This window comes from Pleurodeles waltl, chromosome 4_1, assembly GCF_031143425.1.
Source record: "Pleurodeles waltl isolate 20211129_DDA chromosome 4_1, aPleWal1.hap1.20221129, whole genome shotgun sequence".
In the NCBI taxonomy this organism is placed as follows: domain Eukaryota; kingdom Metazoa; phylum Chordata; class Amphibia; order Caudata; family Salamandridae; genus Pleurodeles; species Pleurodeles waltl.
The window spans coordinates 841958435-841970629 of NC_090442.1; the positions used below are offsets into that span (position 1 = coordinate 841958435).

At 44.1% G+C, this 12195-nt stretch overlaps 1 protein-coding gene across 1 annotated transcript in view; it reads left to right on the forward strand.

The window, feature by feature from the left end:
• SLC17A8 (solute carrier family 17 member 8) overlaps positions 1-12195 on the forward strand; it is a 315037-nt gene that overhangs the window by 202770 nt on the left and 100072 nt on the right. The window contains exon 9 of the mRNA XM_069229602.1: positions 10040-10172. Within this exon, the coding sequence (XP_069085703.1) occupies positions 10040-10172 (133 nt within the window). The remainder of the gene's footprint in view (positions 1-10039; positions 10173-12195) is intronic.

Genomic DNA, 12195 nt, shown 5'->3' on the forward strand with positions numbered 1-12195 from the left:
AGAAATCCCCATGCCATCCCTCCAACAGTCCAGGTGTTGGCAGTGCTGCATTTTCTGGCGAGTGTCTCATTTCAAGTGACTGTGGGACTGGCTGCAGGGATGTCACAGCCCAGGTTCAGTAAGGTGTTACAGGATGTGCTGGATGCCCTACTCAAGCATGTGAACAGGTACATAAGTTTCCCACAACGTGCTGAATTGCCCACGGTTAAATCAGCCTTCTACAATATATTACATGTCCCACAAGTAATAGGGGCCACTGATGGGACTCACATCGCCTTGGTAACTCTGAGGGCCACTGAACAGGTCTACAGAAACCGGAAGAGTACATATTCGCTCAATGTGGTGTGTCTTGCAGACGAGTACATAACACATGCAAAAGAAAAATTCCCTGGATCGGTACATGATTCCTACATCCTGAGGAACACCAGTGTCCCTGCATTGATGTTACAGCTACATGGAGAAAGGGCCTGGCTAATAGGTATGTTTGCTACTCTCCATGTCAGATGTTTGGTACCCCTCCCTACACAGTCTGCCCTCTGCCTAGCATTGTTACCTATCTTCATATCGCCTTTTTCACACAGGTGACTCCAGATACCTCAACCTGCCCTGGCTCCTGGCACCTGTTAGATATCCAACTATAGGAGGGTAGAACAGGTACAATTAGGCACATGGGTGGATGAGGCAGGTGACTAAGAGGACTTTCGGCCTCTTCAAAGCTAGATTTTGTTGCCTCCATGTGTCCAGTGGTGCCCTACACTACCGACAATGGAACGTCTGCAAGATCTTTGTTGCATGCTGCGTGCTCCATAATCCGGCCCTCAGAAGGCACATCTCACTGATGGAGGATGGGGACATTGATGCTGGAGCAGTGGTTGGGGCCAGTGACTATGATACTGAGGAGGAGGCATACAAGAATGAGGCACATGACAACAGGACTGACCTGATTCGTCACTAATTTCAATGATGAACAGATATGTATCACCGATACTTACTATTTCGCTCCAACTTCGGTTGTTCAGTTATGTTCTTCACAAGACTCAGGACTTACCATGGTCCCTTACTGATCCTTTGATGACGATCTTCTTTCACCCTCAGATGATACATTTTACATTTTACTTTGCTATACCTGTACCTTAGACTCCTTTGTTTGCCCAAGTTGGAAAGAGTGTTCTCACACTTTTATTTAGATGGACATGTATCCTCGTCTACAGTCTTGCCTTGAAAAAGTCACTGTGTGACGAAACACGTGTTGGCCGCACATGAACACATTTATATCACAAGTACTTGCTGATCCGAATCCATCACTTCGTGAACATTAAGAGGATTACTGTACTCTATACCTTGTACTTTCTACATCAGAGTCCTATATCCATATGTACAAATGTTTGTGTTTTGAGTGCTGTGGTCCTAGCTGTATCTCTTGTATATTGTATATATATTTCATATATATGATAAAAAAATGTGCCTTGGGGTAGTAGGGCATTTGACCATTGAGCACCATTTTGAGTAGACATACCCTAAAACTTACTGTGGACATAACAAGGATTTGCATCTTCTCTGACCACTACTACCTTTTACTGATTTGTGATTTGGCAGGTGGGATGTTCTCGGCGTGGTGGTGCTGGTGGCGCAGATGACTCTCTCATGCCGTCGTTCAGGCCGACTATGTCGTTTTTTGGCAGTGTTGAGTTGGGGACTCGTAATACGGCGGTCTTTTGGCACCTGCCTACACGGCGGTCTTTGGTAAAGACCGCCAAAGTCAGAATGACCACCTCAGTCTCTTTTATCTGAATTAACCAACATGAGTTGAAAAGGAAGCAATGTACCTGTAGTTCCCCTTCAACTCGAGTTGATGGTATCCTTTGTTCAGGTCTAGGTGGAAAACACTTTGGCTCCATTTGCATGATCATGCCTGCTATGTGTGGATCAGGATGTCTCTGTTTCTCAATGGCTTTGTTTGTCTGGTGCATATCAACGCAGATGGGCACTGCTCCGCTACTGTCCTTTTTTGTTACTACAAATACGGGTGAAACCCATTGTTTGGAGCTTGTGGAGTATTCAATGATGTTATGTTTTAAGAGAGCTTCCAACTTTTTCTCTACAGTTTCTTGTAGATGGAAATCAACTCTGTGGTGTTGCTGAGCAACAGGGTAAATATCTTCACTGAGATGAAGCTGTACTTTCATTTTTTTTAGTTTTCCCAGGACATGGAAATACAACAGGAATTGGCTTGCAACCTCTGACTGAACACAGATGCTGTAGTTGAGGGATATCAGTCCCATGTCAGCAGCAGTGGCAAAACTGTGTAAATGGGCACTCAATGAAGTTCCTTGTAGAACACGAATAGTGCTTGTTTGTCCTTTTGTGTTGCATTGTCACTAGGAACCACCCTTGCCTTTGCAAAGGCTCAGAAGCAGCCCAAGTATACCCCTTCATACCTGATGGAGTGAGGCGAGACACAGGAGATAAACTTTTCTACTGGCATGATGTTAATCGACGCACCACTGAACTGAGTGTCAGGATGGGGTGGGGCAATTGCTCCTGAGTGGCAGCAGGGAGGTCTGCACTTTAGTTTAAATTGCGCATGTCCCTTTGGCTGGCTGTCTTGTGACAGCTAGTCTGACATGCGCACTTTAAACTTCTAATCCAGCTGTGTTAAAACAGCTGGGTTAGAGAAAGCTCAGGCCTTGAGCTCTCTTAAGAGCGCTGAAAGAGGCTGCTCCTTCCAATCCTGATGCTTCTCTCATGCTGTTTAACAGCATGAGAGAAGCATCAGGATTGGTTAGTGCAGTTTACTGGTTCCCGCGTTGGAGCTTCCAGGAGAGACAACGAAAGGAGAGGAGGACCATGAGGTTAGTGCCATATTTTCTAATTATTAGTGGTGTGTCCCCCCCCACAAACCCCCACACTGTAAATACAAGCCAGCTGCGACTGGTTATGATGTGGTTCTATTTTCCACAAACCTGTCCTACAGCTGAACATACACCTTCATGGGGAAATGAAAATCCACATCAGAAGCATAGTTTTGTTTTCTTTGAAGACGTCAACCTACTTGTGTCCTGTTTATGCTTGTTCTTGGTTTTCACAGTCAGTGCCTATTCACGATCTACCGTTCCTGGTTTCATGTCAGCAGCTTGTTGATCTGCTTGTTCTTCTGCTCTCAAAGCCATCAGCATTTTCTCTAGTCTATGTGTTTAGCTTAGCATGCACCTATTAAACGAGTCTGAAAGGCAGCCATCAATGATTCTGAGCAGCAATTGTAGCGTCTCCCCTAGTCCTGGGGCATGCAGATGAATTAAGCCACATGGGAGCTGCGATCAAACATTACTGTATTCCTTAGCATACATTAACACACTGTGCATTGCATCATACTGTCAGTTAACCACACCTTAGCACCTCCCCGTACATTACATGCTTCCTGTTCAGAACCACAAGGATTCTCGGGTGAATAACATCAAGATGCTACAGTTCCAAAAATACCTCTAGCTGAGCCAGAGCCAGGCTTTAGTCTCGAGCCTGGCTCAAACTTTCAGTGACTTGCTCACCTCTATATATAATGACTACACAAGAACATTGAGATACAAGGACCTTGGGTGGATCAACTGTGACAAAGACTGGATGGGAAGTTAATGTGTAGTTTTGCAGGGCTCTGGTGTGTACCAGAAATACCCCCTCAGAAATCGAGGCACTTCACATGTTAATGATTAATAATAAAAAGGAATCTAGGAGCCCCTTATGTAGTACTAAATGGTTTTCCTTGCGCTGTAAATGAAAATGTTGGACTGCCAACTGTGCTGAAAATGTTCTTTAGCTAATAAGAGCTCAGAGTTTGATTGTGCATATTTATATACATTATTTCATTATTTATTCTGGCTCTAGGAAGAAATATGTGTGTATATATATATATATATATATATATATATGTTCGATGGTATGTGTAGCTGCAGATACACATGCTGTGCATTATCCTGCCATCTAGTGTTGGGCTCGGGGTGTTACAAGTTGTTTTTCTTCGAAGAAGTCTTTTCGAGTCACGAGATCGAGGGACTCCTCCCCTTTCGGCTCCATTGCGCATGGGCGTCGACTCCATCTTAAATTGTTTTCTTTCCGCCATCGGGTTCGGACGTGTTCCTCTTTGCTCTGTGTTTCGGTTTGGAAAGTTAGATAAATCTCGGAAAATTTGACGGTATTGTTTGCGTTCGGTATCGGGTTAGTAATAGCAAATCGACACCGAAGAAAAGAAGAGCTCCTGTAGCCCTTCGGGGCTTCCACTCCCCGGCGGGGCCTGGTCGGCCCGACCGCGTGCGTTTTCAAGGCTCATGGAACGGACCCCATTCCGCTTCTGCCCCGAATGCCACAATAAGTATCCTTATACAGACCAGCATTTGGTCTGTAATTTGTGTTTGTCCCCCGAACACAAAGAGGCCTGTCGGGCATTTCGGTCGAAGAAGAAGCTACGGGACCGGAGAGCTCGAAGGCTTCAAATGGCATCGACGCCGGCAGGACACCACGACGTCGAAGAAGAGGAGACTTTCTCCATTCCTGATTCGGACTCGGACGAGGCCGAAAGTGAGCAGCCGGCGAGGCAACAAACCGTGAGTAAAACTGCCCCGGCCAAAACTCACACAAAGATAATGAAAGCCCAGGGGACGCCACCGCCAGCAGGCCATGGCTTAACCCGTAAGCACGGTGACCAACCATCAGCATCGAAAAAGGGCATACACGTGTCGAAGACATCCGACTCCGGTCGAGATACCGGCACAGAGTTTACTCGGTACCGAGATACTGGCTCCGACCAAACTCACCACCGAGATATCGGCACCCCGAAACCGAAAAAGATGGCTTCGGAGCCAAAAAAGACTGCGGAAAAGGTTCCGGTGCCGAAACACCCAGCCTCGGAGTCGAAACAGAGCTCCTATTCAGAAGAACAAGGCCTTTCATCACAACTACAAGGCCATAAATTTGGACAAGAATTAGAGATGGGAGAGCCAGACTATTCACAAAGAAGGCTCCATATTCAGAAGGACACAGGGAAAATAAGAACTCTTCCCCCAATTAGAATGAAACGGAAACTCGCTTTCCAAGAAACAGAAAAACAGCCAAAAGCAAAAGTGGCTAAAGAAAAAACTCCACCACGTTTTTCACCACAGCCATCGCCACAGCACTCACCACAACTGTCACCAATTGCAACACCCCCAATGATGCACTCACCAACGCACACAGGGATGAGCCAGGATGACCCAGATGCATGGGATCTATATGATGCACCAGTATCTGACAATAGTCCGGATTGCTACCCGGCAAGACCATCACCACCAGAAGACAGTACTGCTTACATGCAGGTGGTGTCCAGAGCAGCTACTTTTCACAATGTAGCACTGCATGCAGAACCTATAGAGGATGACTTTTTATTCAATACCCTGTCATCAACACATAGCCAATACCAGAGTCTGCCTATGTTACCAGGCATGTTAAAACACGCAAAACAGGTGTTTCAAGACCCCGTCAAAGGCAGAGCCGTCACACCTAGGGTGGAGAAAAAATACAAACCTCCCCCTACAGACCCTGTGTACATCATGCAACAACAAACACCTGACTCGGTGGTAGTAGGGGCAGCCCGGAAAAGGGCAAACTCACAGACTTCTGGGGATGCACCACCACCCGACAAAGAAAGTCGAAAGTTTGATGCAGCAGGAAAAAGGGTTGCAGCACAAGCAGCCAATCAATGGCATATTGCCAATTCCCAAGCTTTATTGGCAAGATATGACAGGGCTCATTGGGACGAAATGCAGCATTTCATTGAACATCTTCCCAAAGAGTTTCAAAAGCGTGCACAACAAGTGGTGGAGGAGGGCCAAAGTATCTTCAAAAACCAGATACGATCAGCTATGGATGCAGCGGACACAGCCGCCAGAACAGTGAACACGGCGGTCACTATTTGGAGACACGCATGGCTACGCACCTCCAGATTTAAGCCAGAGATCCAGCAGGCTGTGCTTAAAATGCCTTTTAATGGACAACAGTTGTTTGGGCTGGAGGTGGATACAGCTATAGAAAAGCTCAAGAAAGACACGGACACGGCCAAAGCCATGGGTGCGAGTTACTCCCCACAGAACAGAGGCACCTTTAGGAAGCCACACTTTAGAGGGGGGTTTCGAGCCCAAAGCACAGAACCTTCAACCTCACAGACCAGACCCTCATACCAGGGCCAATACCAAAGAGGAGGTTTTCGGGGTCAATAAAGGGGTGGACAGTTTCCTAAAACACGAGGGAAATTCCAAAGCCCAAAAACCCCACAAACAAAACAGTGACTCCAATGTCACAAATCCCCAACACATAACACCAGTGGGGGGGAGACTCACAAATTATTACAAAAATTGGGAAGACATAACTACGGACTAGTGGGTCCTAGCCATTATCCAACATGGTTATTGCATAGAATTCCTACAATTACCACCAAATGTGCCTCCAAAAGCACACAACATGTCCAAACAGCACTTGGATCTATTACAACTAGAAGTCCAATCGTTATTACAAAAAGAGGCAATAGAACTAGTGCCCAACCATCAGAAAGGAACACGTGTTTATACCCTGTATTTTCTAATACCAAAAAAGGACAAAACACTGAGACCCATCTTAGATCTCAGAACACTAAACCTTTACATCAAATCAGATCACTTTCACATAGTAACACTTCAAGACATGATTCCCTTGCACAAACAACAAGACTACATGTCAACATTAGACCTCAAGGATGCTTACTTCCATATACCCATACATCCTTCCCACAGGAAATACTTAAGGTTTGTAATCCAAGGAGTACACTACCAATTCAAAGTGTTACCATTTGGGATAACAACAGCACCAAGGGTATTTACAAAATGCCTTTCTGTAGTAGCTGCACATATCAGAAGACAGCACATACACGTATTCCCGTACCTAGACGATTGGTTAATAAAAACCAGCACTTAGAAACAGTGTCTTCAACACACAAGATATGTCATAGAAACCCTTCACAAGCTAGGGTTCTCAATAAACTACCTAAAATCACACTTACAACGTGTCAAATACAACAATACTTAGGAGCAACAATCAACACAGAAAAAGGAATTGCCACTCCAGGTCCACAAAGAGTACAAGCATTCCAAAACGTAGTACAAAGCATGCACCCAAATCAACAGTATCAAGTAAGGTTTGTGATGAAACTTCTAGGCATGATGTCCTCATGCATAGCCATTGTCCCAAACGCAAGGTTACACATGTGGCCCTTACAACAGTGTCTAGCGACACAATGGACACAAGCACAGGGACAACTTCAAGATCTAGTGTTGATAGACCGCCAAACACACTCCTCGCTTCAATGGTGGAATCCTATCAATTTAAACCAAGGGCGGCCTTTCCAGGACCCAGTGCCTCAATACGTGATCACAACAGATGCTTCCATGGTAGGGTGGGGAGCACACCTCAACCAACACAGCATCCGGGGACAATGGGACACTCAACAAAGACAACTTCATATAAATCAACTAGAACTACTAGCAGTGTTTCTAGCATTGAAAGCATTTCAACCGTTAATAGCCCACAAACACATTCTTGTCAAAACAGACAACATGACAACAATGTATTACCTAAACAAACAGGGAGGGACACACTCATCACAGCTGTGTCTCTTAGCACAGAAGATTTGGCATTGGGCGACTCACAATCACATTCGCCTAATAGCACAATACATCCCAGGAATTCAAAACCAGTTGGCCGACAATCTCAGTCGAGATCACCAACAGATACACAAATGGGAACTTCATCCCCAGATACTGCAAACCTACTTTCAAAAATGGGGAACACTGCAAATAGACCTATTTGCAACAAAAGAAAACACAAAATGCCAAAACTTCGCATCCAGGTACCCACACCCTTACTCCAAGGGCAATGCGTTATGGATGAGTTGGTCAGGGATATTTGCTTACGCTTTTCCCCCTCTCCCACTCCTTCCGTATCTAGTAAACAAATTGAGTCAAAACAATCTCAAACTAATACTAGTAGCACCAACTTGGGCTCGCCAACCATGGTACACAACACTACTAGACCTGTCAGTAGTACCTCATATCAAGCTACCAAACAGACCAGATCTATTAACTCAACACAAACAACAGATCAGACACCCGAATCCAGCATCGCTCAATCTAGCAATCTGGCTCCTGAAGTCTTAGAATTTGGACATCTAGACCTTACACAAGAATGTATGGAGGTCATTAAACAAGCTAGGAAACCTACTACAAGACATTGCTACGCAAATAAATGGAAAAGATTTGTCTATTACTGTCATAATAATCAAATTCAACCACTGCATGCGTCAACAAAAAACATTGTAAGCTACTTATTACACTTACAAAAATCCAAGCTAGCTTTTTCATCCATTAAAATACATCTGACAGCAATTTCTGCCTATCTGCAAATTACACATTCAACATCACTCTTTAGAATCCCAGTCATAAAAGCATTTATGGAGGGTCTAAAAAGAATCATTCCCCCAAGAACACCACTAGTTCCTTCATGGAATCTCAATATTGTATTAACACGACTCATGGGTCCACCATTTGACCCCATGCACTCTTGTGGGATGCAATATTTAACATAGAAAGTGGCATTCCTAATAGCTATTACATCTCTTAGAAGAGTAAGTAAAATACAAGCATTTACCATACAGGAACCCTTTATACAAACACACAAACATAAAGTGGTTCTACGCACAAATCCAAAATTTTTACCAAAAGTTATATCACTGTTCCACTTAAATCAAACTGTGGAACTCCCAGTATTTTTTCCACAATCAGACTCTGTAGCTGAAAGAGCATTACATACATTAGACATCAAAAGGGCACTAATGTATTACATTGGTAGAACCAAACAATTTCGCAAAACAAAACAATTGTTTGTAGCTTTTCAAAAACCTCATGCAGGAAATCCAATATCCAAACAAGGCATTGCCAGATGGATAGTTAAGTGTATTCAAACCTGCTATGTAAAAGCTAAAAGAGACCTGCCTATTACACCAAAGGCACACTCCACTAGAAAGAAAGGCGCCACAATGGCCTTTCTAGGAAATATACCCATGACAGAAATCTGTAAGGCAGCCTCATGGTCTACGCCTCATACATTCACGAAACATTACTGTGTGGATGTGTTAACAACACAACAGGCCACCGTAGGACAGGCAGTATTACGGACATTATTTCAAACAACTTCAACTCCTACAGGCTAAACCACCGCTTTTGGGGAGATAACTGCTTACTAGTCTATGCACAGCATGTGTATCTGCAGCTACACATGCCATTGAATGGAAAATGTCACTTACCCAGTGTACATCTGTTCGTGGCATGAGACGCTGCAGATTCACATGTGCCCTCCCACCTCCCCGGGAGCTTGTAGTCGTTATAAGTTGATAGAAATAAACTTGTACATTTGTAAATTTGTAAATATATATCACTTTTAAACACATTATGTACATACATACTTACTCCATTGCATGGGTACTATTACTATATACACAACTCCTACCTCACCCTCTGCGGGGAAACCAATCTAAGATGGAGTCGACGCCCATGCGCAATGGAGCCGAAAGGGGAGGAGTCCCTCGATCTCGTGACTCGAAAAGACTTCTTCATGGAAAAACAGCTTGTAACACTCCGAGCCCAACACTAGATGGCAGGATAATGCACAGCATGTGAATCTGCAGCGTCTCATGCCACGAACAGATGTACACTGGGTAAGTGACATTTTCCATATACACATATAATTACAAATGTATAGTTAAACATTTCTTATCTCCTGAGATTCAAATTACCTGTTTTCATGCCATGAGCCCTCTTTTATGAAAGGGTGACATAGATTTCTTAACCCTTTCTTAATTTTTGAGTCACAGGTTGATTCGAGCTGCTTATGTGAGTCGGGATAGTATTTTCTTGAAAATCAGGTAACTAAAATTGAACACGATGTTAACAAAGACTGAAATACGTGGTCAATGTTTTCTTTACTGCAGGTGGGCCTTTTATCAGCTGTGCCCCACATGGTTATGACAATCATCGTTCCCATTGGTGGCCAGATTGCAGATTTTTTACGAAGCAGAAAGATATTGTCCACAACTACAGTGAGAAAAATAATGAATTGCGGAGGTACAGTATTGTTTAATTATCACATACAACAGTACTCAATGCTAAATTTGTACTTTACTTGCTTTGTGGTCTAAGTGTAAAACATTATGGTAACTGTGATGTAAGAGGCAAACCCATGTGGGCTGGGTGGGTGGTGAGGTATGCATGGGCTGTGTGGCTAGAAAAGTAATGAACGCAAGTATTTACTGACAATACCGATACATAGCTATGACGTAAACAATCAAAAACTACCACACCTGAATGCAAATCACTATATACCAAAAATGCGACCTGGATTACCGTATAGCACATGGCGGCAGGGCGTCTGGCGGTTTACATTGATATTGAATGTGGAACAAGCAGTCAATGTTTTGAAGTGGAGAGACACATTCTGAGAGGAATTCAAAGGTAATTCAGAGCAGTGGGAGAGATTGTTTTTCAAAGGCAAGTATGTACCTCAGAATGCTGGTGATCAAGCATTTACACTGAACTGGACAAAAATGGGCTTGCTAACAACCTCTATCACCAGGGTCACTTGAATTATGTGGCAAGGGAAAAACAAATTATGCAACAGGGTCTTCTAAGTTATGCAGGAAGAAAAAGCACATTATGTAGCAAATGTGCACTTTTGTGATAGTTTCACCTCATTATTTTGCCATTTTTATACATTAACACTAGCTGGGCAAAGATTTGCCTCATTAGTACCAATCTAACGATCAAATACTGTAATAAGCAACAGTAAGATAACCAGTCAACCTTTACGACGTGTTGCTGCATTTTTAGAAACGTTTGATCTGTTTGAACTAAAATGTTTTTGTTAAAATCTACAGATTATGCATTAAATATTGGATTATGTGGCAAAACCATAATTATGCTGAAAATGCCAGAGCTGCAAAATCTCATAATTCCAGTGGCCCTAAAATTGCTCCAAACAATAATGGTCCCGAGGGCTTTGGGTTCTCCTGCCATAGCCTTTGCAGCAAAAGAATATTGTGGCTAAAAAGGCATGACCCTCTAACCTTCAGACCCTTTTCCTGGCTGAGCTCACTCTTTGCAGGGAAGTAATGGGTTGGAGCTGTCAGAGGCTTTTACTCTTCAAGGGTGCATAGACAAATGGATTTGTGTTATTAAAAAAAGTACGGGAATGCTGAGCTCATTTGTTCATGTTCACTATGTCATCTGATTTTCTATACTTTTCTGTCTCATATCCAGTGTTTCATTTCTTAAACAAAAATGTAAATGTCATGGACCAGCATATTTTTTCCAAATATTGTTTTAAATATAACCCTAAACAGGAGCCACTAAATAAGGCTTAAACTTCCAGTGACATTCCACAATTTCAGTCAATCAGTGCTGAATTGGAGCCGGTGGTTTCTGGTGCTCGGTACCTGCACTAAATTGTTCACGCCGGCATTTATGACAGACTGCCACAGGATGGTCCTCGTTGTCTAATTTTGTGATAAGCATAACCATTTTCAATGTATATTTTTTTGTTAAGTGATTTTTGTTGAAGACTTAAGAACAATAACAAGAAGAAATAGCATTTGTGAGGAGATTCATGCATTAACAAATATTGCAAATTATAGACATTAAGGGGGTGATTCTTACCTTGGCGGGCGGCGGAGGCTGTCTGCCAAAGTACCCCCGCCAGAACACCGCACCGCAGTCGTCAGACCGCTGCGGTGATTCTGGGTTTTCTACTGGGCTGGCGTGCGACCCCCAAAAGGCCGCCCGCCAGCCCAGTGGAAAACAACCTTCCCACGAGGACGCCGGCTCTGAATGGAGCCGGCGAAGTGGGAAGGTGCGACGGGTGCAGTGGCACCCGTCACGTATTTCAGTGTCTGCAAAGCAGACACTGAAATACAAAGTGGGGCCCTCTTACAGGGGCCCCTGCAGTGCCCATGCCATTGGCATGGGCACTGCAGGGGCCCCCAGGGGCCCCACGACACCCCATACCGCCATCCTGTTCCTGGCGGGCGAACCGCCAGGAACAGGATGGCAGTATGGGGTGTCAGAATCCTCCATGGCGGCGCAGCGAGCTGCG